Below are 25,176 nucleotides of genomic sequence, written 5' to 3' on the forward strand. Positions count from 1 at the left end.
ACGAGTTTCTTTAGTCAAGAGAGTGTGCTTGGTGAGCTGGGTCCAACAAGAAGCATATTTCAGACGTAAGAAAGATCTAGTGAAAAGACAGTAATTGGACATTAGAGGTAGATCCATTGATTTTAAATTAGTAAAAGACTAGTAAAATGATAAACTAGGAAATAAGAGTAAGAAAAATAATTTTCCCCTGTGTATCCTATACCACCCCAAAACTTAGTGGCAAGATTGAATGGTTATTTTAAGGTAGAGAGAGTCTGGTACAATAGGAGAAGACCCATATCTCTGATGGCAGGAAAGAAAGAATGTGGACAAGGAGGCATTTTGAAGATAAAAAATAGAATAATTTGCCATTGACTGGCTATTTGCTATAATGAAAATGTAAGGTGACTGACGAGGTGTAGTTAGAATGTTAGGAATGCAGACGCTGGCTTTGAGAATAGGTAGCGGATGCAGAGCTCTAACTTCTTGACAATGACGATGAATTGTTACCCAGATGTCCTGTTTAGGATCTAATAGACCAGGCATTTGCAATCAACTCAAAGTAGTTTAAAGGACATTTTTACAGGCATGTTGGTCTTTTTGTGTTACTAGGACAGGACCAATGCAAAATGGTAGAATGAGCATTGGAGTTTTGGTGCCGCACCATCTTTATTTCTGTCGGCTTCACTGTGTTTCTGATGCTGCATTTTTATTATCTTCAAGCATCTAGTATCTTATATTGTCTTCTGGTAGTAAGAGACACACACTGCGGTACTCACATTTTTACTGGACTAAAACATTTGTTTCTTCTTGAAGTTCGTTCTTAGCTAGGTATTGGAACAAAATATTATAATAATATAATTAAATGCATTCCCAATATGCTGTGATAGGTTTAAATATTTCTTTCTTGCCTCAGAAAAGATAATGAAATAGTTGGAGATGTAGAAATGTGGAAATTTCCATTGTTAGGGGAGGATAGCTTTAGGTGACTTCTTTGAGAAGAAAATGTATTAATAAAATTAACCAAGCAATTGTTGGGTCTTTGATTTACTCTTTTCTCCAACTCATAGTTTTATCCCCTGAATTGGCCATTTGTTTTTATTTTTGTGTGTCCAAATATACAGAAGTGAATCTAGAGACTGAATACGTCCTTTAAAATCTTTTTCCCAGAAAAGGTTATTTAGGAGCAGGTTATAGTTCATGTTATTAGAGCTCCAAATAAAAAAGCAGATCTCAACCTCATATATTAATTGTGGCTGAAGATTATGATTACCAGTAATGGTAGAATACTAGATCCTAAAGTGTTTGACCAATTGCCAATTATTTGATCAATTACCGTTGTTCTTGTTTCCATTTCCTATAATAATCCATTTGAGTGAACAGTAGGTCATCATGAAATACAAATAAGATGACTATTGCCACCAGTGTAAACTAAGGAGAAATGACCAGAGCACCAAAGAAAGCAGTCTGGAAGTTTAATATAGTGAACTGTAATGCACAAAGTCTAAAAAAAAATTACACTATTGGGCTACTTGATGTCAACAATATCAAGTTTTCAATCAGAAATATAGTCAAGTAAGTAAATTTCTAGTGTACCTGGTGAAAATGAATCCATATATAGAATTGTCTATAAGTTAGCTCTATTGGTTAGTCATTGATAAGCTATTCCTAAGAAATGTCTTCACTTCTTAGTCTGGCCTTTAACCTTTCCACGACCTAGCCTAGGTGTCTTTTTCTGTCTATGTATTTTACTTCTCTTCTTCAGCTCTCCTGAACAATCACCAAAGTACATACTTCATACCTTCCCATCTCTGAGCCCTTGATTCCTCTGGTCAAACATTTCCTTTTTTCCCTAGCTCTTCTCCATTTTGACCTAGGCTACTTGATAATTTAAGCTCAGTTCAAGTAGCATCTCCTCTTAAAGATGTTCCCTTTGGAAAGGAGTTAGTTCTTGTTCATGTTTGTGATTTTCTTTATTATTTGATAGCTTTTAATGGGGGAAAAATTCTCCATTATAATTCCTTTTCATTCTGTTGTAATAATTTACTTTTATCTTTCTTCCTCACTGGCTGAAAACTACATTAAGTCAAGTTCTGGTCTCTTGTTAATTTCTGTATCCCTAGCACTTAATGCAGTGCCTTACATATAAAGGGGGTTCAATAAGGTGAGTGAAAAAAATGAAATATTCAAAAGATCACATATCTTTTCACCTGTGAAGTCCTTGCTCAGAAATTGACACCTTCATGAAGCTGTTTTGCTTCTCTCAGTGAAAGCAAACTCTCTCCCAATATTATTCTGATAGCTTTTTTTCTGTACCTATTTTATACTTATCATAGGCAGTACTATAGCTATTTAGATACATGTCTTATCTCCCCTAACAGATTGTAAAGTTTTTACAGGTAAAGCCCATGTTAAATTCAGTTTTGTTAAACATTTTATCCCCTACAGTGGTTAGCATATTATCAGGGACATAGTCAATATAAATATTGGGTTGAATGATAAACTCCTCAAGTGCTTCCTGAAGTGGCATGTTTAAGTAAAAGTATCTTACATTAAAAAAATCACTCAATAGTTTTAAAGCGTGTCAAAAGTAAACATGTTATCTAAAATAAGCTGTTGAATCAAAATCCTCTTAAATAAAATTCAGAAAAAAGAGAATTGAATGTTCATATAAAAGTCTAAGAATTTTCTATGGTTAGTAGTAGAGTTACAGGAGAGGTGAATACACATACAACACAGTGATTCATCTGAAAGACCTATGATAAAGTTTGGAGCTAAGATAGTGACTGTGGGAATAAACAGAGAGCCTTATGAGGTAGAATTAGCTGAACTTGTTCATTGACAATATATGGGAAAAATTAAGCATGAATGAAGTTTATTACCTAGGAAATTGGATGAATGTTGGCATCATTAATTGAAGAATGAATAACAGGCCTTGGGTGGGGATGGGAAGAGATTAGACATCTGATGTTGAGTTTGAGATGCCTTGGTGGCACTACGTGATGATATCTAGAAAGAAGTTGGAAGTGTGAATTCTGGACGTAGGAGAGAGAAGGGAGACTGGAGATATTTGCCACATAAGTTAAAGTGATGGGAATTTACTCAGGGAGAGAAGGCAAAAGTAAGAAGACAGGTTTCAAGCCAGGAAACAGGAAAGTATAAAAGCACCTATGAAAAAAAGAGCCAATGAGAAACCTAGGAGTCTTTTTCTATCTAAGAGGTGAACCAAAGAAGTCTGAGAGAGAGGTTTTATGCAGTGGAAGCTAATGGGACTTTCCAAAAAGAGGAGTCTATAGTGGAATATAAAACAAGGTAAAATAAAGTAGGACCCCAGAGTCCATTAAATCTTGAAATCAGGAGGTCGTTTGGTGACCTTGGTGGGAACAGTGTGAGTGAGATTATGGGGACAGAAATCAGTTTGAGAAATGGATGGAGGTGAGGAAAGGGAGGTCGTGCATTGGAGGAGTGATGTGGGAAAACCAAAATGAGATGGGCAATTTACTGGCTATATTCCTCTAGGTGAGTTACTTGAAATCATAAACCTCAGTTTTCTCATTTGTAAAATGAGTCGATAATATATCAACCTACCTTGTGAAGATTAAATGAGATAATCCATGCAAAGTGCCTAGAATAGTGCCTGGCCAGTGGTAGGCTCTCAGTAAATGATTTACTGTATCTGAGAAGTCTGAGATGGCAGCATGTTTTTTTTTGGGGGGCACAAAGTAAGGAACATGTGGAGAAGGAGAGTTTCACACCTTTTTCAAATGTAGCTCAGAAGTAAGAACTGGGGAGAAGAACATGGAACATGAAAGTAAGACCAAAAGAACTGACTGGGGCTAAATAATGGAGGTCCTGACATGAAATTCTGAGGAATTTGGACATTAGCACATGTATTTATTAAATAACCAGATTTCATGGATTCATAGAAAAGGGATTACAGTAAGTTATTTGGATGGGGCATTAGACACAGAAACCCTCCATATACCCCCAGGCCTCAACTTTATAATGAAATACTCTATTCATACCAGCATACTTATTACAATAGCCTTCATGTGTCTCTCTTACCCGACTAGATTCCTGAGCCCCTTGAACTTGACAAAAAATATTTTTCTCACTTATGCTTCCCATCACCTAATACAATGCCTGGAATACTGTGGGTGCTTAAAAAGTGTCTGATGAATGAATGAATAAATGAATGAATGATCCTCCTTTTCACATGATCTTGTGATATAAATAGAGAATAGATATTACCTAAACCCTCTTAGTGAGCATTCAAAGCTGAAAGAACATGATAATAGGGTATGGAAGAGCACCTAGGACTCCTGCCTTAGAGTTAGTGCTGTTGCTCTTACTTAAGCAAATAATCTGTAGCTTCTGACCCCAGAGATTTAGAGGTTGAAAACCTTGAAAGAAGCTGGGAGGTTAAACGTTCATGTTGGATTCAGCTAACTGCTGGAGGACTAGCTCGGAATGCCAAAGTACTTGCTGAAACATGGCACATTAATAAGAAGAAGCTGGGAGGTGAAGTGTTCCTGGCCATCAGCTGGATGGCTCTTTGCATGCAGAACAGAGCCACCTGGGGCCTGACCGTGCATGAATAGGTGAGAGGTGACTAAGTATTAATTCAGATTCTACATGGGCCTTCTTGGTCATATAATTGTTTTGGGCAGTTGGGTAGGATTAAAAATTTAGAGGCCCTACATTCTTTTAGGCAATGGACAAATCCCTGACCAAGCGATTTTTTTTAAATAACTTTTCCCCAGTGATCTTCCCACTGCTACCTCTCCATTTCATGTCTTGCTTAGGGTGAGTATATGATTCCCTCTTTTTATCTTGTTACCTTTCATGGTGAATGAGACTAGATGCACTTAGGAGAATTTTTATGAATCAGTGAGAAGCTCCAGGCTCTGCTCTGATGCTGGCAGAATCCCTATATTCCCTGAATGGTAGCTTGTTATTTCCTCTGGGTGGGTTAATTTGTACCATTAACCAGGTACAAAGGAAGAACATATCTGGAAAATCAAGTCGCTTTGACAATTGCAGCAGAAAGATGATGTAGGCTTTTAAGAAGAGAGTCTCCTGACTTGTTGATGTCAGAACTTGGCTGGGGAGGTAACAACTGAATCAGAGGTCAGAGGCAATGTTCTTCCTACCACCTGCCCATCCTCACTGCCCAGAGTCTAGAACAGAATAAGAGGGGGCAATTGCTGAGGGACGGGATCAGACCCTCTTCAAGGAGAAACTATGTTTCCGCTTCTGCATCCTTCTGTTCCTTCATCTACTGGACATTTTATTTATTTATATATTTTCCTGTATGAAGCTAGTAGGCTAGGCACTAGACACTAGGGGTACATAGACGTATGATCTGCCTTTAAGGAATTTAAAAAGTGTATGTGCATGCTCAGAAAAAAGTGTATTAGGTTGCATGCTCAGAAAACAGTGGGAAGCCTACAGGGAAGATGCCTAAGTCAGCCTGGACCATCAGAAAGGCTTCACAGAGGCAGTGTTGCTGAAATTTGAAGGATGAATACATTTTTGGCATTCCAGAAAGGTAATAGGGAAGGAAGTACCAGCACATAAGAACAGGGTGGAAGATGAGAAGGAATATGAAAAGGACTCATCAAAAGATAGGAAATATACTAGGAAGGAGTAATGAAATAGAGGCCATAAATAAAAGTTTTGAAAAGGAGGGAGAGATTAGAAGAGTCAAACTCTGAAAAGAAATCAGAAAAGGTAAGCGATTCAAGTGCCTGTTGGGTTTAGGAAAAATAAACCATTGTAGATGTTAGTGATAACACTTTTCCATGTAAGGGTACCATTGTAGATGTTAGTGATAACACTTTTCCATGTAAGGGTGGAGGAGAAATCTTTTTAGAAGTTAGTAGGAAGTGTATTAGTTTTCTGTTACCACAAATGTAGTGGCTTCACAAATTTAGCTATTTCTCCTGGTTTCTGTAGATCAGATGTCTGGATATGGCTGAGCCATGTTCTTTGCTCAGGGTCTCTCACTAGGTTGAAATCAAGGTGTCAGTCAGGTTGGCAGAATTTATTTCCTTGAGGCTGTGGAATTCATGGCAGCTTGCCTCTTAAAGCCAGCAACAGAGAAAAAGTATCTCTGCTGCTTTGAGTCTCTAATTCCAAAGACCTTTTTTTTTATTTTTGTTTTTTGTAAAGCGCTCACTTGATTAGGTCACACCCACGCAGGATAAACCTCCCTTTTAATTAACTTAAAGTCACCTGATTAGGGACCTTTGTTACGTTTGAAAAATTCCTTCACCTCTGTCATATTCCATCAGTTAGAAGCAAGTAACCGTTTCCACCCACACTTAAAAGGAAGGAATTCTACAAGGCTGGGACTCTTTGGGTAGTCATTTTAGGGTGTGTTGACTACAAGAAATAAGAAACTCAAGGCAGTGATTATATTGTACAGACTTGACTGAGAAGAAAACAACATAGGCCTGTAATTATGGGAAATATAGGATCAAGAAAGAGCTTGGGATATGTATGTATATATTTGTTTTTATCAGTTAGCTTTTGTTGCTTAACAAACCATGCCAGCATTTAGTGTTTTAGAACACAATATTTTATTTAGCTCAAAATGTTTTGGCCAATAATGTGAGCTGTTTTCAGCTAGGTGGTTCTGCAGATGTGGGCTAGATTCAGTTAATCTTTGCTGTGACCTACCCATGTCAGTGATTGGCTGTTGGCTTAGCTGGTGGCTGGTTAGCTGTCTGGTGGCTGAGTCGTTGTCTGCTGAGATGTGGTCTTGTATCTTCCAGTAAACTAGCCTGAGCTCATTCATATTATGGCAATGTTCTGCACGCAAAAAGCCAGTAAGCCTCAATGCACAAGTGTTTTTCAAGATACTCCTTCTTGTATTGCATTTGATAATGTTGTATGGGCCAAAACAAGTCATTTGGCTATCCAGATTAAAAGGTGGAACAAAAGACTGTGTTTACTATTCACCACAATGATACTGATTAATCGTGTTTTTTAAAAGATTGAGAGAATTTCTGTTTTATATCTATGTTAGGATCAGGGAGCTAGGAAAAAATTAAAAAGGATAAATACATAGGATATGGGGAATAACTGATGAAATGAGATTTCTAAGAGGGCAAGAGCTGCTGTGATTCAGAGCACACAAGGAGAATTCACCTTTTGCAAAGCGAAAGGTTTTTTTCATTCATCTTTCCTTAGAATGAGGGAAAGGGAATGAAGGTGACACTACCAAAATTTGCTTTCCTGGTAATCTCAATTTTCCTTAGAGTAAAGAAATGTAGGCCATCTGTTGAGCATAATGGGAGAAATAGTAGGTTAAGGGTTTGTGGAGAACGTTAAGTTTTTGGAAAAGCTGTTCATCAGAACAGTAGAGGAAGCCAAGGTCCAAACAACAACAACAAAAAAGAAAACACAAATCAACCAACCAAAAAATCGAGAGGTGCAGGGCCCAGCTGAGACTACAGACATTGAACTTGTGCTTTCACCAGTCTACAGTGACTCAGCCAGCCCTTATGTGAATTGAGAAAACCTCCCCTTCTGCACGGGAATTCAGTGCAGGGGAAACCAGCCCCTCTCAGCTTGTGCCCTTGTAGAGGATGCAGTTTGAAAAATAGGTGCCGTGGTCCTATTAACAAGTGGTATCAATTTTCTTTTTCTTATAGCAACTTTTAGTAGACTAGGTCTAGAAACATAATGGCAGTTGCTGGGATTGGTTTAAGAATGAAGGTTTGCCAAGTTGATTGGCAAGAGAGGATTGGCAAGAAACCACAATAGCTAGAATGTTGGCAATGCTGGTAAGAAGGTTGAGATTGAACAAAGTATTACTGAAACTTAAAAAATAGGGGATGAGGGGTATGAGACTGGATAGCAAGAGAGGGGCTTTGTCATGAAGGAAGTATCTTTAGTTCATGGTAGACACAAGGAAACCAATGATGAGGTCTTGAGCATAGGTGATCAGATTTTAAAAGTTCAATCTAGTGATAGGTTAAATAGGGTGCAACTAGAAGTAAGAACACCAGAAAAGATTATTTAATGTGTTCAGGTAAGAAAGGCTGAGAATCTGCCCTGTAGCATTGCAAGCATTCATCAAAGAGGACGAATCAATAATAGGTAAGTTTAGGAGGCCAAGCTGCCATAATGTGATGATTGGTATGTGACGACAAGGGAGAATCTGGGGTTTCTGCTTCATGTAGCCGTACAGATTCAGGAGGAAGAGCACAACTAAATGCGATCCACATCTGGTGCTGTCAGAATCTCAGAAAGTATTCAAGATACTAGGTAGCAGATCAGTCACTTCAGTTTTTTTTTTTTTATTCAAATGCTTTGAAATCTCATAGCAACATCAGGGAAAACTGAATATATATACAGGAGCAGTTTATTTTAGATTTACAGGCAGTAAAAATACAAGGCAGTTCTACAATAGAGAATGGTTGTTAAAATAATTGATGGTCTCTATTATATAGGATCTGAGGGTGAATTTATGATTAGGATCATGTACTTACCTAATGATAGGAGCACATTGCATCTTCTGTTACTGAGATTATTGTGAATGTTTTCCAGAGTTCCAGATAGGAGAAGAGAGTTTTGAAAATGACTTTAGAGAGAGTGTATGGCAAGGGGGGCTCAAGGAGCCAGCGTAGTTCTGGGTATTGGAAAACATGGTCATTGGTAGCTCTAGAGAGGTGTTTGAAGCAAAGGAATCAATAAAGATGAGGTAAGAAATAAATGGTAAAGAAGACCTAGAACAGCCTTGAGGGAGAAGGAGTTAGAGCATCAGTAACAAACCTTGAGAACAACATAGAGGATTATGAATGGTAGAGGAAGAAGAGATGGAAATAATTTGCATTAAATAGATGCCAATAAGGAAGTTTGGGATCACAAATAAGGGATTTATAGGAAGAGGTAAAATGAAGGACTGATTCTGAGCTACTAACTGAGAATTTGACAAGTGCCCATGTCTTCTTTCTGCACACATATTTTCATGCCTTTAACTTCCTCTTTTTAAAAATTTATTAATTAGAGAAACTCAGGAAAATGAATCTTTTTATAAAAAAAGAATCCTTCACCCCTGAGAATTTTATAAAATATGGTGTCACATTTTTCTATTAGTACAAATTAGGATAACATCATGGTATATTTGCAAGTTAGAAATGAATATGTTGCATGTACTTATTAATATATTAAGAAAATATAATAAAAATTTTGTGCAGATGAATATAAACATGGTAAACATCTTTAGACTTTTCAGAGCCTTTTTCTTAGAAGTTCCTCAAAAATCAATGTTTTAAATATATTAAAAAGTATAATAAAATTCTGAGATATTTATATTAGGTAAAAAATTAATGTAGTAGAATGGTCATTAGAAGCCATAGTTTTGAGGAAGTTGGAGAGGTTAGTCTTTTCCTCTGAATGAGACCCTAACAATTACAGCTCTATGGTCTTAGCATAGTGATAATTTGGTGAATAATCAGGGTAAATAATTGAGTTTGTCATATACATTAAAGTTATTTGGAAACAGCAGAACTGAAAATGTAATGAGAGTTTTGTGACTGCTGTTATTAATTTACAGAATTCTTTACCAAACAGCTATTCCAGGCATAGTACAACATGCAAAGACACACTACACAGTCTAGAAATGTTTCTTTATTCTTTTCATTAGGAGAGATCAATCATAGGAAACAATTAATGAAGACTTTTCATTTGTGGTTAAAAAAAAAATTCCCTGGATATACTATTTACCCTAAGAGAACAATTTCTTAAACATTAATTACATATTTAACTACAAATGATTGCATAACTTCAAATAAGATATTGTCATGCTTGTAGTGACAGAAATATTCAGCCGCCCAGCTAGTAGTGTTTGGATTTAAATATATCTCTAACCACATGAATCAGTTACGTAAACATTGGCTAAGCAGAGTTGTTTCTAAGTAAAACTTATACGAGTGAATTGCTAAGCTTTCTTCCTCCATTTGATTCAATTCTGCTTGACTTTAAATTATCTCTGATTTTCCCATATTCTGGGTTATGCCAATATATTCAGGTATTATTTATGTAGCAAGAATTCTTCAGCGTTGCAAAGATACATATAAATTCACATATAAAAGAAAGGAATATTTTGGGTATGTTTACTTAGAAACTTGGAAGTTTGGGATGAGTTGTTTGAATTTGTCAGTTTTAAATATTTTTAGAGATTAAAACTATATGACATGAAAACCTCTGCATTAGGTCTGATGGAAATCTTAAAATGTTATAAGCAAAATCAAGAAATATCTTTTACTTTATTTGTAAAGTTTTGCTAAGTTTGATTGTTATGTTTATATACATTTTCCTGCTATGTGCTTAATGCAATATCTATATGTAAATCTTAATATTTATTGATATTTTGAATGATTGATATTCCCTAAATTCTTTATTAGACATGCATGTTTATTATTTCTTTTATATATTGGCGTAATCAAATCAATGACTTTTAAGGGAAACCTCTGTTTAAAAGGTGTTCAAAGTATTTATAACTTCAGTACTTAAAGTACTAGATGAGTTTTAAAATGGCACAACACTGCTTACATCCAGTTGTTTCACAGGCTCTCCCTAGCTTCTCTTGTAAAATGATGAATTGTTCTTTATTTCCTCTTTATTTGGTTTCTTTATTTCCTCTTTATTTGGATTGGTGGGTTTCCTTGTTTCAGGTGGATTGTATTTCTAAAGTGTTCTGGCTTCTTTTGATACAAAAGAGGGCCTATTTCTTCCAGCATGACCCAAATTATTTGTTACATGTTCATTATATGTTCATGTTAAATGTTCATTCTGGCAAATAAGTAGGAAAAATAAGCTAAAACTTCCTGTTTAATTTGGACTTTGCTTTCACTCTCTCAATTTATCATTCCGTGTTGATATTGGGTGTTTCATCATTTGAATTCTAGGCACTTTTCCAAGTTCATAGCATGTAAGAGTTAAGTAGTAGAAACTCTCAGAATTTTAAACACTTGAAGTGTGTTAAAATTTTTTTAAGGCTTGTAGTCATTATAATATCATGCTTTATGTTCTTACAATAGAAGAAAATAATTTTCCAAAGTGAAATTTGCAATTTATACTGATGGTGATTTAAATCTTTCCAAATCACACAATTCAAAATTAAGATAACTATTTTAGATGCTGTCAACGAATTATCTTCCAACTATGCAATACAATTTTATATTGATTTCATTCTGTGGGATAAATGAGGTATAGGATGTAATGCTTCACAGCTTATTTGTATCTTATTTCGAATTCAAAGCAAGTCCTCATTAGCAAAACAGAATTTCCTTCATTTTTGTGGAGGTTTAAGATGCCTCCTTTTGTGTAAATTGTTTGCATAATCGCACAAGTGACAAGAATATTTTGATCATTTCACAAATAATGTCCTATTTCAATCTGTCTATTTCTCTTTCCTCTAGTTAACTTCTTCTCCCACTACCTCTGAGCAGCTTGCCTGTAAACCACCTGCTTTCTCCTTTGTTTCTCCAACTAATCTGAACGCACCACCCGACCCAGTTAACCTCGAGGGAGCCTCTGTCCTAGAGGAGTTCCACACTAGGAGGCTGGATGTCGGTGGGGCCGTGGTGGAAGAATCAGCTACGTATTTTCAAACTACCGCTCACTCTACACCCTTTTCTGCATCGAAGGGCACCTCCTCGACGTTACTGTTTCCCCATTCCACTCAACTATCAGGTTCTAATTTACCCAGTTCGACTGCAGCAGATCCAAAGCCTGGACTGACCTCTGAAGTTCTCAAGAAGACAACTTTAACCTCGCATGTCCTTAGTCGCGGAGAAAGTCCGAGAACCTCTTCTCCTCCACCAACCTCCAGTGCTTCTCTGAAGTCGAATTCAGCCTCGTACATACCAGTCCGCATTGTCACGCATTCACTCTCTCCGAGCCCCAAACCATTTACCTCCTCTTTCCACGGCTCTTCTTCCACCATCTGCAGCCAAATGTCATCTAGTGGAAATCTTTCAAAGTCAGGGGTAAAATCCCCGGTGCCTTCCCGGCTTGCCCTTCTCACTGCCATTCTCAAGTCGAACCCTTCCCACCAAAGACCCTTTTCCCCTGCGTCCTGTCCCACGTTCTCTCTCAACTCCCCGGCCTCTTCCACGCTCACACTTGATCAGAAAGCAAAGCAGACCCCACCTACGCCTAAAAAATCTCTCTCAAGTTGTTCCCTGAGAGCCGGGTCACCAGATCAAGGGGAACGCCAGGTTTCTGAATTGACCCAGCAATCTTTTCACCTGCCTGTTTTCACCAAGTCTACTCCGCTTTCTCAGGCGCCCTCCCTTTCTCCTACAGAACAGGCTAGTAGCAGCCTTGCTTCCATGAATGTAGAGAGAACACCATCACCTACTTTGAAGAGCAATACCATGCTCTCCCTGCTACAAACCAGTACATCCAGTTCTGTGGGTCTTCCTCCTGTTCCACCAAGCTCTTCTCTTTCCTCTTTGAAGAGTAAACAGGATGGTGACCTCAGGGGTTTTCCAGAAAACCCCAGAAACATTCACACGTACCCTTCTACATTAGCCTCCTCTGCATTATCTTCTCTATCTCCTCCTATTAATCAAAGAGCTATGTTCTCTTCTTCAGAGAAATGTTTCCATCCTTCCCCAGCTCTTTCAAGCCTGATAAACAGATCTGAAAGAGCATCATCCCAACTGTCTGCCCAGGAGCTGAATCCTTCAGCTCTTCCTTCACTCCCTGTCTCCAGTGCTAGCTCTGCCTCTCTTCCCAACCTGAGGTCCTCCTCTCTCCCTCATGCCAATCTGCCCACCCTGGTGCCCCAGCTCAGTCCCTCAGCTCTGCACCCACATTGCGGCAGTGGTACCTTGCCTTCAAGACTTGGGAAATCTGAAAGCACCACCCCCAACCACAGGTCACCTGTTTCAACCCCATCACTTCCCATATCTCTAACAAGGACAGAGGAGCTGATTTCACCTTGTGCATTGTCCATGTCAACAGGCCCAGAAAATAAGAAATCAAAGGTATTTTTTGCATGTTGCATGGTGCATGCTTATTTTGAAACAGGGAAGAATCTTTTTTTCTTCCCCAAGGCAGAAATCAATAATTATATTATTAATTGTGCTCCTACACGGAGGAAGAAAAAGTGCAAGAGGGTACCAGGACTTGGTATATTTGAATGTGTAAATGAATTATAATCTGTATAGAATTATGTGTTTCAGTCAAATCCTTCGATTTTGAAAATCCTCTTTCTCTTCCTAACTTTTTATATCTATGACTCCAAGGGCATTATTTTTCCCCAGGCATAATATGAGTTATACCATTGGCCCTAATGACAGAATTGTAAGCAAGTAGTTGAGATTCAGGACTATGATATGTTTCTGATTGTTTATTAACAGGGACCCTAGCGTGCATCCAAATATCCTGTACTGATGGAATAGTAGACAGGATTAATATAAAATGGAATATTATCTTAGATCTAGGCCTGTGACATAGCCAAGCCCGTTCTCGTAGCAGAAAGCAACTCTACACTAAGGCATGCTGGCTTCCCAACTATTCTCGAGTGATTCAGATTGTGGATCACCCATACCCAGAATTTGATAGCTGTTATATCAATAAAATAAAACAATTAAAGTGCCTGCAGCCGGGCGCGGTGGCTCACGCTTTTAATCCCAGCACTTTGGGAGGCCGAGGCGGGCGGATCACGAGGTCAGGAGATCGAGACCACAGTGAAACCCCGTCTCTACTAAAAATACAAAAAATTAGCCGGGCGTGGTGGCGGGCGCCTGTAGTCCCAGCTACTCGAGAGGCTGAGGCAGGAGAATGGCGTGAACCCGGGAGGCAGAGCTTGCAGTGAGCTGAGATTGCGCCACTGCACTCCAGCCTGGGCGACAGAGCGAGACTCCGTCTCAAAAAAAAAAAAAAAAAAAAAAAAAAAAAAAAGTGCCTGCATAAGAAGGGGTGGTGATTTTCAGCTCAGCACATTGAAATAATGTAGTTTTAGAGCTTTGAAATACCATGAAGAGTATGTTTCACTGTCACTTTTCAGATGATGAATGCCACATTGAAGGGATAAAGTGACCCTCATTATCTTGTAAATGATGTCACAAAACAATTCAAGTCAAAAGCATGCATTAAATACCGGCTGTATGTGTACCACTATACTAGCTTTCTTTGGAGTGTGTGTGGTTTCTTTTAAAGGGAAGTAAGAGATTTTTTTTTTGTCTTAGAACAATTCAATTTTAATCAGTAGAAAAAAATATACACAATTTTGAGAGGCTATATACAGTTATTAAATCTACAATACAGCTAGAAAACCAATATAAGGCAAAATTAATTGTGTAAGTCAGATTATAAATAATCATCGACTGAGTTCAATATAACAGGAGTAATGTGATGGAACATGGTTAGTAAGGGAAGTTATAAAAAATGTCAGGCCTGTCGGAAATATTTAGGATTTAACTTAATGAAGAGGAAAGAAGTTGGCATTTCAGAAATGGAAAACAATCTGACCAAATATACAGAAGATGATCTCAGAAGGCTGTGTGTGGAGACATAAGACGATTAGCCTTATAATCTGATAGTAATAATAGCAGCAATATCAAATGCTTTCTGTGAGTCAGGAACTGTGCTAGTATATAAAATAGCTGAAAAATTAATTAAAATGGATTACATCAGTTAAGTTTTATAACTATATGAAGTTGATAATACTATTTTCCATATTTTGTACACCAAGAAACTGAAGTTCAGTGAATAATTGTCCAGGTCATTGGGTCTGTTACGGAGCTGACATTTATATAATATTAAGTCTGTTGATTCTTGAAGCCATGTTCTTTATTGCTATCATTTATTGCTACAAAGAAAGAACTTATGTTAGCAATTTAGCCCGACTTTATAATTCTCATGAAGAAAATCATTATTAAGGAATTAGAACCAGAATTCCCAATGTGTATAATTTTGGGGTCATTTAAAAAATGTATTGGAGATTAAGTCCTTGTATTACAAACATTCAAAGCAAATGAGATGGATAAAATTTAACTACTTCTGTGATTCTCAATTGAAAATCCTACTTATTTGAGGTAAATTGACCTGTTTATTATATTTTAAATACATATATGTGATTATAAAATTTATCTGTAGAGTATTTAAAACGAACTGACAATCTAATCGTTACTGTTTCCTGAGTGCATTAACTATCATTTTTTGAACCACGCTGCCATATACTTATTCTTTTTTTTGTGAAAAGTGATTTTACTCTAGAAGCTTTTTCAAAGCATTACTATGTGTGTTTCACTGCCCTTTGTTTTCTCCTGTTTTGGATATAGTCAGAGAGTTGGAAGAGGGTGACCCCAAAGGGCTTTTGATACATTAAAGCCCTATTTATTGAAGACCTATTGTTGTGGGGCTCTCTTCCTGCACCCAACATTGAAACATTTTCAGCATTTGCTTTTTTCTTTTTAAAAAATTTCCAAGTAAAGAAAATTCAAAGAAATGCAAGGTAAATTTGATGAACAGGAAAATAAGAAGAATGATTATAATTTAACTATCAGTAAAAATATCAATAGATTTCTTTGAACAGAAAAAAAAAGCTTCTTATCATGGGTAAAATTTATAATAGCTTCTGCAAAAATAGAATAGTATGGACTATGAGACAATGCTATTCTTTTTCATGTTTATTTTCTCCTTGCATCTTGCTATATTATCTCTTTAGGTAAAAATCAGAAAGTCAGCCTACTTTTTTTTATTACAATCTATTATTTTCAGAAATCGTATCTTGAGTATAAAAAACTTATTAAAATGGATGTGGAATAGATAAATCTTATCCCGATCTCTTTTGATGTTTGACTAGTGTTTAAATTGGTAACATTATTTTACAGAACGATAGGAAGAAATAGACAAAAGCTGTGTGATATCGAAGAATTTATATGCTTTCATGGGTTGTTTCTTGTCTTGCTCCTTCCAGTGTGGTGCTAAGCTGAGCACAGGGCTCTTTTTGAAATCAAAGAGCTTTAGATTTAGGTCAGCTTTACTCACGCCGAGATTCTGAAATAATAGGGATCATAGAATACAGATGGCATCTAATTAAAACATGAATGCTTGAATGATATTAAAGTCTGGGCCCTATTGTCCTTTGATATTAAAATAAAATGGATCGACCATAGTATACTGAGCTAAATTCAGATATAAAGTGTGTTTGATGTTTCTTCTTCATGCATAAAACCTTTAAGGTTCTGAATCTGCTTGCATTTGTGTGATATAATTGCTATGATATGTTAAATTCAGATGTAGTTTAAAATACTATTTCACATTATAATCATTGCTTTAGACAGGATGGGCATCTGAATGCTGCTCAGCCTGCCTTTTTTTTTTTTTTTTTTTTTTTTTTTTTTTGAGACAGATCCCACTGTGTCGCCCAGGCTGCAGTGTAGTGGTGTGATCTTGGCTCACTGCAACCTCTGCCTCCTGGGTTCAAGTGATTCTCCTGCCTCAGCCTCCCAAGTAGCTGGGATTACAGGTGTGCACCATCACATCCAGCTAATTTTTGTATTTTTAGTAGAGATGGGGTTTCACCATGTTGGCCAGGCTGGTTTTGAACTTTTGACCACAAGTGATCCGCCTACCTCGGCATCCCAAAGTGCTGGGATTACAGGCGTGAGCCACCATGACTGACCTACTTTTTGATCAACATCTATATTGTCTGAGACTTTTTTTTCCCGTGGAAAAGACTGGATATTACAAAATTCACCCATGGAGTTGTGTCTGGGTCCCCAATCTGTTTTGCCTTCATTTATAAAAGAATTTAAATTTTTATCCTAGTGAATTATTATGGTGTTCCACATGGAAATTAGGATAAGCATTACATCAAAGCCTCATAGAGTCTGCCACTTACTGAAGATAGTCTGAAGATTAGTTCCAATTATAAAGAGTCTCCATCAGTGGGCCTGCCCTGGGCTTAAAGCTATTTGGATACAGAGCTTATTTAGGGAACAAGTTGAGAGCTATTTTATATTTCATAAAACTTTATAACTGGTGTTTTATTCACAAAAGTCTCCTTCCTTTAGGACATCAAAACACTCCCAAATACATCACACTGAAAACTTATTGGCAGCAGTCTGTATAAAACTTTCTTCATTTCTGCAGAACCACATGTAATTTGGAAAATGAGCAATATGGAATGTGTCTGCATGAGCTAAAATAGTTAATCTGGGTTCAAGCAAATCATTCATTCAATAAATATGTATTGATTACCTAATAGGTGTGCTTTTCAAAGCTGTGAGGATATTGCAATAAATAAAATATGCGATGATGCCCGTTCAAAGACAGTTTATATTCTTTGGTGGAAGAGAAACAATCAACAATAACCCCTCCAAATAAGTAAATTGTTGTGTGTGTCAGGTCATGGAGAAAAGTATAGCCCTGATTCTCAAGGGAAATACAGAAAGGATGGTGTCACAAGTTATGTTGGGATATTGGGATAGGTTTCGTTGAGAATGTAACATCCAAGGAGGTGATACTCCTTAAAAGAGTATAGTGAGGAAAATGCTCTGAGGCCAGAGAGTGCTTGACAGATACAAAGAACGTATTCTGGGCTAGCAGTGAGGAACAGATGTCGAGGTTGTCAGAGGGAGATGTAGCTGGGAGCCGGATCCTGTAGGAGGGTCTTGTGGGCCACTCTTTAGTCTTTGATTTTTACTTTAAGTAAGACGGGAAGTCGTTGGAGGGTTTCAAATAGATAAGTGACAGTCTTAACTATCTCACTGCTAAATAAGAATAGACCATGAGAGGGTGAAAGTTTAAGTTGGGAGAACTTAGAAGTCTATTGCTACAATCTAGGTGAGTGACGATGGTGGCTATGGTCAAGTTATAGCAGTGAAGGTGAAGATAAGATTTCCATCATGTTTTGTAGGCAGAGTAACAAACATTTACCAATCAGAGCCACTATGTGAAATGAAAAAAAAAAAAAAAAAAAAAAAAACAGCTGAAACTAGCCTTATGTGCTTTCTTATTTTGTTTTTCTCTTTTTATCTCACTGTCATTTACTCCACTCCCTTCACAAAGTTCTTGGGAATCCTTGACTTTCCAGGCTTCTTTCAGCTAGGCTATCTGTCACACAGCTTCTATACTGACCAGTTCTGTGTGCCACTCCTGTGCTTCTCTCCAGCTAGCCTCTCTGAATTGATCCTAGTAATGGTTCACACTCAGGTGTTCAATGATTGACAAAAGCTTGTCTTCCTCTCCAACCCCGCACTCCCTAGGGGGATTTGCTTTTTTTTTTTTTCTTTGAGGCGGAATTTCGCTCTTGGCATCCAGGCTGGAGTGCAATGGCACAATCTCCGCTCACTGCAACCTCTGCCTCCCAGGTTCAATTGATTCTTCTGCCTCAGTCTCCTGAGTAGCTGGGATTACAGGCACCTACCACCACACCTAGCTAATTTTTGTATTTTAGGGTTTCACCACATTGGCAAGGCTGGTCTTGAACTCCTGACCTCAGGTGATCCACCTGCCTCGGCCCCCCAAACTGTTAGAATTATAGGCACGAACCACCACGCTGGCCAGGATTTGCATTTTAATTGAGGGGAGTGTGCAGTTTAACTCAAATAAGAGAATTGTCAAAGGAAAAAACAGGGATCAAGATAATGTGGCACATGTTATAGGTTTACATCATGAAGAAAAATGACTTCAAAAACCTGTATTAGAAATGTTCTCAGGGCATGCTTGGAGTGGTGGAAGAGGGTCTTTAATTAGCCAGGCTTGTCTAGGAATTGAACCATAGACGAGTAACTAAAAATTTGTGTTTTTTCATGTCCTTGAATCTTATTGTAATTTTCAATTAGATATTTCAAGTCAACAAATATTTGCTGAACATCTTTTCTCTGCCAGGTTTGTATTAGGTATTGAAAATAAAAGAACAAATAATATAAAATCTCTCCTCTAAAAGATCTAGCAGGCAGATAGGGATGGCAAAATATTATAATAAAATGAAATAAAATTATGCATTTAAGGTGTTAGAGAAACGAAAAGATAAATGAGGGATGCAGAGGGGTCCTGGGAAGTTTTCTCAGTTGCTACCTCGCCCATCTGCTTTGCCAGGCAGTTTTTGACAGTTGTATCCTCCACCTCTAGCTTTTCCATTATCAGGATCATTATAGATTGTGCTCTGCCGGGAATCCAGATATAAGGAAGTTTCTGAGCAATCTCCTATGAATGGGATCAGGGCTTGGTTGAGCTTTCATCTCAGGACTGATGTCAGGGAGATTCTGACTCAGGTAAGACAGATGTGATCACTGAGGAGCAGAAAGTGTACATGTAGAGTGATGCTCTCATCTCTGTCAAGGAATGCTTCTGGAGGAAGTTGGACATGGTGGTAGGGAGGCTCTTCACCATGGTTTCCTCATCCTATTGTTTATATAATCCAAGTTTCTTGCATTTACTGCACTGGTCCTCAACCTTTTTGGCACCAGGGACCAGTGTCATGGAAGACAGTTTTTCCATGGAGTCGGGGGTTGGGGATGGTTTTGGGATGAAACTGTTCCACCTCAGATCATCAGGCATTAGATTCTTATAAGGGACACGCAACCTAGATCCTTTGCCTGTGTAGTCACAGTAGGGTTCACACTCCTCTGAGAATCTAATGCTGCTGCTGATCTGGTAGGAGGCAGAGCTTAGGCGGTCATACACGCTCTCCTGCTGTTCACTTCTTGCTGTTTGGCCCAATTCCTAACAGGTACCAGTTTATGGTCTGGGGGTTAGGGGCCCCCGATTTACTGCACTTAAAGTGTAACTGTGAGTCCAAACCCCTGATCCTCAAGGCAACTAACATAGTTCACTTTGAGACCTCATGGATCTTTATTACTAGAGCCTGTGGTGAAATTTTAGACATCAGCAACAGGATATATGACTTTAGTGGAAAATATTTTCTGAAGGGGCAGAATGTGTTCTTGCTATCCTTACCTTCAAACCCAGAATTTACATTGCAGCTGGCAACTAGCATTGCCTATAAACAGGATTAGCTCTGTTAAACATAAGTAATAAAATGCCATTTTGTTTTTCAAACCTAAACTTTGACCTGCACCGTGCAGAGGATATTTAAGAAATATTTTTTGAATGTTAACTGAAAGCATAGATTACAAATTGGAGAGAATCAATAGGTATTATTGCCTTGTTTGCAAGATTCAGGTTTAGGCCAGTCATTTTTACTTCCTATGATTAGCTAATGTTTACTCTAACCCTGTAATTCCACATTAGAATGATTAGTAATTTTAAGCCAAAGAGGAAAATAAATGAATTTGGTTTAGCACCTGGAAGCCTTGAAATGCTTAAGAGGAAATGTGTTTCAAATTAGAATAAAAAATTCATATTTAGATCGATTATATATTGTTAGGAGAACCCAGAGGAAAAACAGTGGACTCAAAACTTGTCTTTTTTTGGCAATAAATGGGATTTTTAGACTGAAAACGAAAGGGTATGTACGTCTTAGAGGAGTAGTGCATGTCATGTAGTAGGTACTCAATAAGTTTCTTGGCCAGGCATGGTGGCTCATGCCTGTAATCCCAGCACTTTGGGAGGCTGAGGCAGGAGGATGCCTTAAACCTAAGAATTCAAGACAAGCCTGGACACTGTGGTAAGAACCCATCTCTACAAAAAAAATAAAAAAAAAAATTAGCTGGGTATGCTGCCACATGCCTGTATTACCAGATACTCTGGAGGCTGAGGTGGAAGAATTGCTTGAGCTCAGGAGGTAGAGGCTGTAGTAAGTTGTGATCACACCATGGCTCTCCAGCCTAGGCAACAGAGAAAGACTCTGTCCCCCACTACCCCCTCCCCCCCAAAAAAATAAAGGAAAAGAAAGAGAAAAAGTTTCTTGAATAAATATGTTAGTTGAACATCCACAAATAGATTTATAGGATCAGTTAATGTCCACCAAGTTGGGAGACCCCAGTGGCAGGAGCTCCTAGTCCTTAGTATATGATTTGAGTGAAGATAAAAATGACACACCTAATGAAATGTTTCATGAAATAATCTAAAAATTCTTATCTTCATTGCTTACAATGACAAACGCAATCTAATCAGATAAAACTTGATGAAGATAATGCCTAAAGCCCTATTTTTGGGTCTAAAATGGTATAAATAAGCATAAATATAGGATGGAATTATTGGTAAATGTTTTGAAAAAAGATGAAAGCATTAGGAATTTAGGTGATAGCCTACTCAATGTGATCCAACAGTATGAAGTAACTCCAACCTCCTTTCTTGCATATTTTTAAACTCTCCACAAAAACTAAGGAGATGATCCCAATTATTATCTTCATTACATTAATTGAGTTTATTATCAGTATCATGGAGGTGATGATTATATTTTACTATGTGCTAAAAACACATCTATTAAACACTTTTTATAATTTTAAGGAATATTATCAGAGGAGAGCAATGAGGGTAGTGGAATTCTTCACTTGAGTATCAGGGAGTTGGTGAAGGAAGCAATATACTTATGCAGAAGAGAGCTCTTGGCATGAGCCATGATTTCAAGGGAGGGAAATAGGACCAATGAGATAAGTTAGCAGGAAACATATTTTGGCTCAATGTAGGGGAGAATTTTGTACTAATTCTAACACTTAGACCTGAATGTTCTGCCTTGGGGGGCAAGCAAGTGTTCATTTGGCTACTAAACGGAACAGAGATTCATGTGTCAGAAGAGGGGGTTGAAGCAAATGACCTTCAATATCACTTCTTATTGTAAGATTCTTGTGTGCAATAACAAGATATGTCTCTGTACAGGCTTTCCCAGCTATATTCTTTAGGGAAGTTGAGGATAGGAGAACAAGCACTGTAAATGATTACACATTCTGAAATGAGAAGCAAGGGCATTTGTAGATATGTGCATAGTTGTTGGGCTAGAGTGCTTGTGTCCAAATTCCAGCCAGGACTGACATGCACTAGCTGGTGACCTTTGATTAGTTATTTAACATTTCTGTACCTCAGTTTCCATATATAAAATGGGGATAGTATAGTATCTACCTAATAGCTTTGTTGTGACAATTGAGTGAGTTAATTCACCTGAAGCTTTTAGAATGGTACCTGGGTCATAGTGATTGTTAGATATTGTTATTGTGATTGCAACTATGATTACAATTAACTATTCATAAAACCATCATAGAGTGAGATGGTATATTTTATTCTGCATTACACGTAGGCTTAGGTATTCTTTGGAAGAAAATATTATAGAGAAAGCATGTATATTGGACCCAGGCAGGCTCTTTATGGGCTGTGTGGTCTTGGACAAGTCATTTGACCTCTGCTTTTCTTCATAACTCTCTAGTTATAGGGCTTCTGTAAAATTAAGTGAGTAATAGTAATAAATGTCAGCATAGTAATAAATGTCAGCTCCCATGGAAAGATAGTATTTCAAATTCAATCCCTTTCAAATATCTTGTTGTCTAGAGACCACAGCAGTACACGGTCAATGTAGCAACTTAGGGCTTCAAGTGACCTGAGACATCTTTTAGCAATTGCGTCTCATGTAGGAGATGGGAGTGTAGGTTCCTTAAGAGTTGAGAGACTTGCAGAAAGCCACGTAGCTTCTTCCTATGAGGGAGAAGAGCTATATGGAGGAGGGAAAGTGGAAGATAAGTAAGCATTCAGAGTACCTTTCTTGGGAAAAAGTGTCTAGCTTCTGAGCTCTTGTGCACATTTTGCTGAGTGTGTGTTTGTGAATGAGTGTGTGTGTGTCTGTATGTGAGTACATATGTATATATGTATATATTCACGTGTATGAATGAGAGTGTGTAAGTGAGCATGTATTTGTGGGTGACTGATTATCTGGCTAGTGTGACTTCCTATGTCACTTGCGGGCATGCAGGCCTTGGGTTGCTAATTCCTTTTCATTATCTAACTCAGTATACCAAGAAAAGAAACAAAACAGTGAAAAAGAGAATGCATTCTGCTGTTAGCTGGATGCCGACTTTCTTCTTTTGGGTCTGGCACTTTGATTCCTCATGACTTCAACTTTTTCCTAAGGAAAATGAATGTGCTAGCCTCTTACCTTCACCACCCCACTTTAATGAAGCTTCCTTCAATTACATCTATAAAACCCAAGATTTAATTTTATTTGATGACACCATCTTCTGCAGACACTTTGGTTTGCTTTTGAAGACACTAAGATAGCCTGGAGCTCTGTGCCAATTTCCTCACTGGTACTGGCCACTGGGGAAGCTGCCTTAGACAAGGGCGTCTGAAGTGACAGGAGCCTTGAACTCAGTTCATCAGCTGGAGACCCAGAGTAGTTATCAAAACTGAGTTTTTGATTATGCATATTTATCCTGATTTCTACAGCTTCCTCATGCTCTGCCATCTCCCCCAAATATCCTACAACACTGAACTGTATTATTCTGAGTTGTACTTAACACTTAGGAAGTTTTAACATTTGCTTCATTAACATAACTGTTAGAAAGTGCAGGGGGGTGATGAGGTTTAAAAAATGAGTTTAAGATCAAGAGTGTGTACTTTTTGTTTTTCTTTATGGAGTTACATTGCTGATATTATTTATGTTCAAATTATTGCCTACTTTGCTGGTTGTATAAAAAACGGCTGTTAATTTTTGTGTATTTTGATCTCTGTTTTTATGGATGATGCGAGAAAATGATCAAGAGCTCAATTACACTTATTGGTATAATATTTGTTAATTGTGACACTGTAGAAAAGAAACATTCCTTTGAGGTTCAAGCAGAGCCATCTCCTGTCCTCATGTATAGAATAGTACTCCTATGAGGGAATGCTGCTAATGAAAAATTTATATATAAATTTGTGTAAAGGAAGTTTTTAAGTTCTGAAACAGAGTGGCACAGAGTTGCCTGTAATCTCTAGGCTGATATTATACTGTGGCATTTCTTTGCTTCTCATTCTAATAAAATATTAACATGGTAAGCTAATTGTTTCTGTCAGAAACAAGTTGTTCAGCATAATAACCCTTTTCTTCATTTGATAACGTGTCATTTAACTTGGTAGAACTGTCTGAAAAATTATGTCATATTCCTTCCCATTTTCATCTCTACTCTTGCTTTCTGGTTGCCCATTCTAGCAATACAAGACCAAGTCAAGCTACAAGGCTTTTGCAGCAATCCCTACAAACACATTGCTTTTGGAACAGAAGGTCAGTGTTGGCTCAAAAACAGTGAATTTTACGTTTCTAATGTGATTTTTAAAATGCTTTCTAAAATTTCTGTTGGGAAGATTTCTGTTTTAAAGTTCTGCCTTTACTAAAATAACATTCCGTTCTTAGTTTAGGATGATGTGGTGAAAACATTTTGGTGAATATAACTGGAGACATTATTGGTTTATTGCTAGAGACTGAATATGAGCCTAGGGATATTTAGTCCACTGTCAAGCTGCTTTGGGAAACTTGATTCAGATTTGGATAGATCTCCGTTCTTTGGAATTTTAAATAATTATTATATTCAAAAACTTTCGTATCAAGAACTTTCATATCTATACATATTGATCAAAAGAATTGAGGTAAAATGGGATTGTTTGTGAACAGTTGGCCACATTGGGTTGTTGACTGGTAAAGACTTGGTGACTAACAGCAGCTTCCACCATTGTACTATACTGATACTCAGATATTATAGCTGAGTATTCAACTTAGCCTCATAGATTCCATTGTGGACTACACCTCTTCACCCATCCATTCTTGCCAGCCAGTGGTCCTACTTTCATGAACAGAAGGGAAGACTAAGATGACTCTCAGTGACCCAACTGCTTTCACATGACTCCAAGAGAATTTTTGCTTTGCTATTAAGGGTCATTAATAATAAAATTATAGGTTGTTACATAAGTAGGTAAATTAAATTAAGGCCTCTTGTTTAATAAGTATGTTAGGCATGTTTAAATAAAAGCCAAATAGAGGATTGATATCAGAATCAAAGTGAAATGAGTTACCAAGTCTATAAAACTATTTATTTCATATATTATTTTTATAATTATGTATTTAGTCAATTTGTTTCTCAGTGCACTAAGTCCATGTTTTTTCTGTGTAATTATGTGTTTCAAAGACTGTTACTATCATTTATCAAAAAGTTGTTTGCCAGCCAGGTGGTATTTTGATCACTGGTTTATAAATCTACATTCTTATTCTTTTAGCATGATCTGAAGAGTAAAACCTTTGTATGATCTCTTATCTAATAAGTAGGAATTGTTAGTGGAACAAGTAGTGTATAG

The 25,176-nt window shown here is 37.5% G+C and overlaps 1 protein-coding gene across 5 annotated transcripts in view; it reads left to right on the top strand.

Annotated features, from left to right (window-relative positions):
* MLIP (muscular LMNA interacting protein) overlaps positions 1-25,176 on the top strand; it is a 155,883-nt gene that overhangs the window by 14,309 nt on the left and 116,398 nt on the right. For all 5 annotated transcript variants that reach the window (XM_055263585.2, XM_063632803.1, XM_063632804.1 and 2 more), the window contains exons 4-5: positions 11,415-12,989; positions 24,041-24,112. In XM_055263585.2, the coding sequence (XP_055119560.1) occupies positions 11,415-12,989; positions 24,041-24,112 (1,647 nt within the window). The remainder of the gene's footprint in view (positions 1-11,414; positions 12,990-24,040; positions 24,113-25,176) is intronic.

The sequence above is a fragment of the Symphalangus syndactylus genome, chromosome 23 (assembly GCF_028878055.3).
Source record: "Symphalangus syndactylus isolate Jambi chromosome 23, NHGRI_mSymSyn1-v2.1_pri, whole genome shotgun sequence".
NCBI lineage: Eukaryota > Metazoa > Chordata > Mammalia > Primates > Hylobatidae > Symphalangus > Symphalangus syndactylus.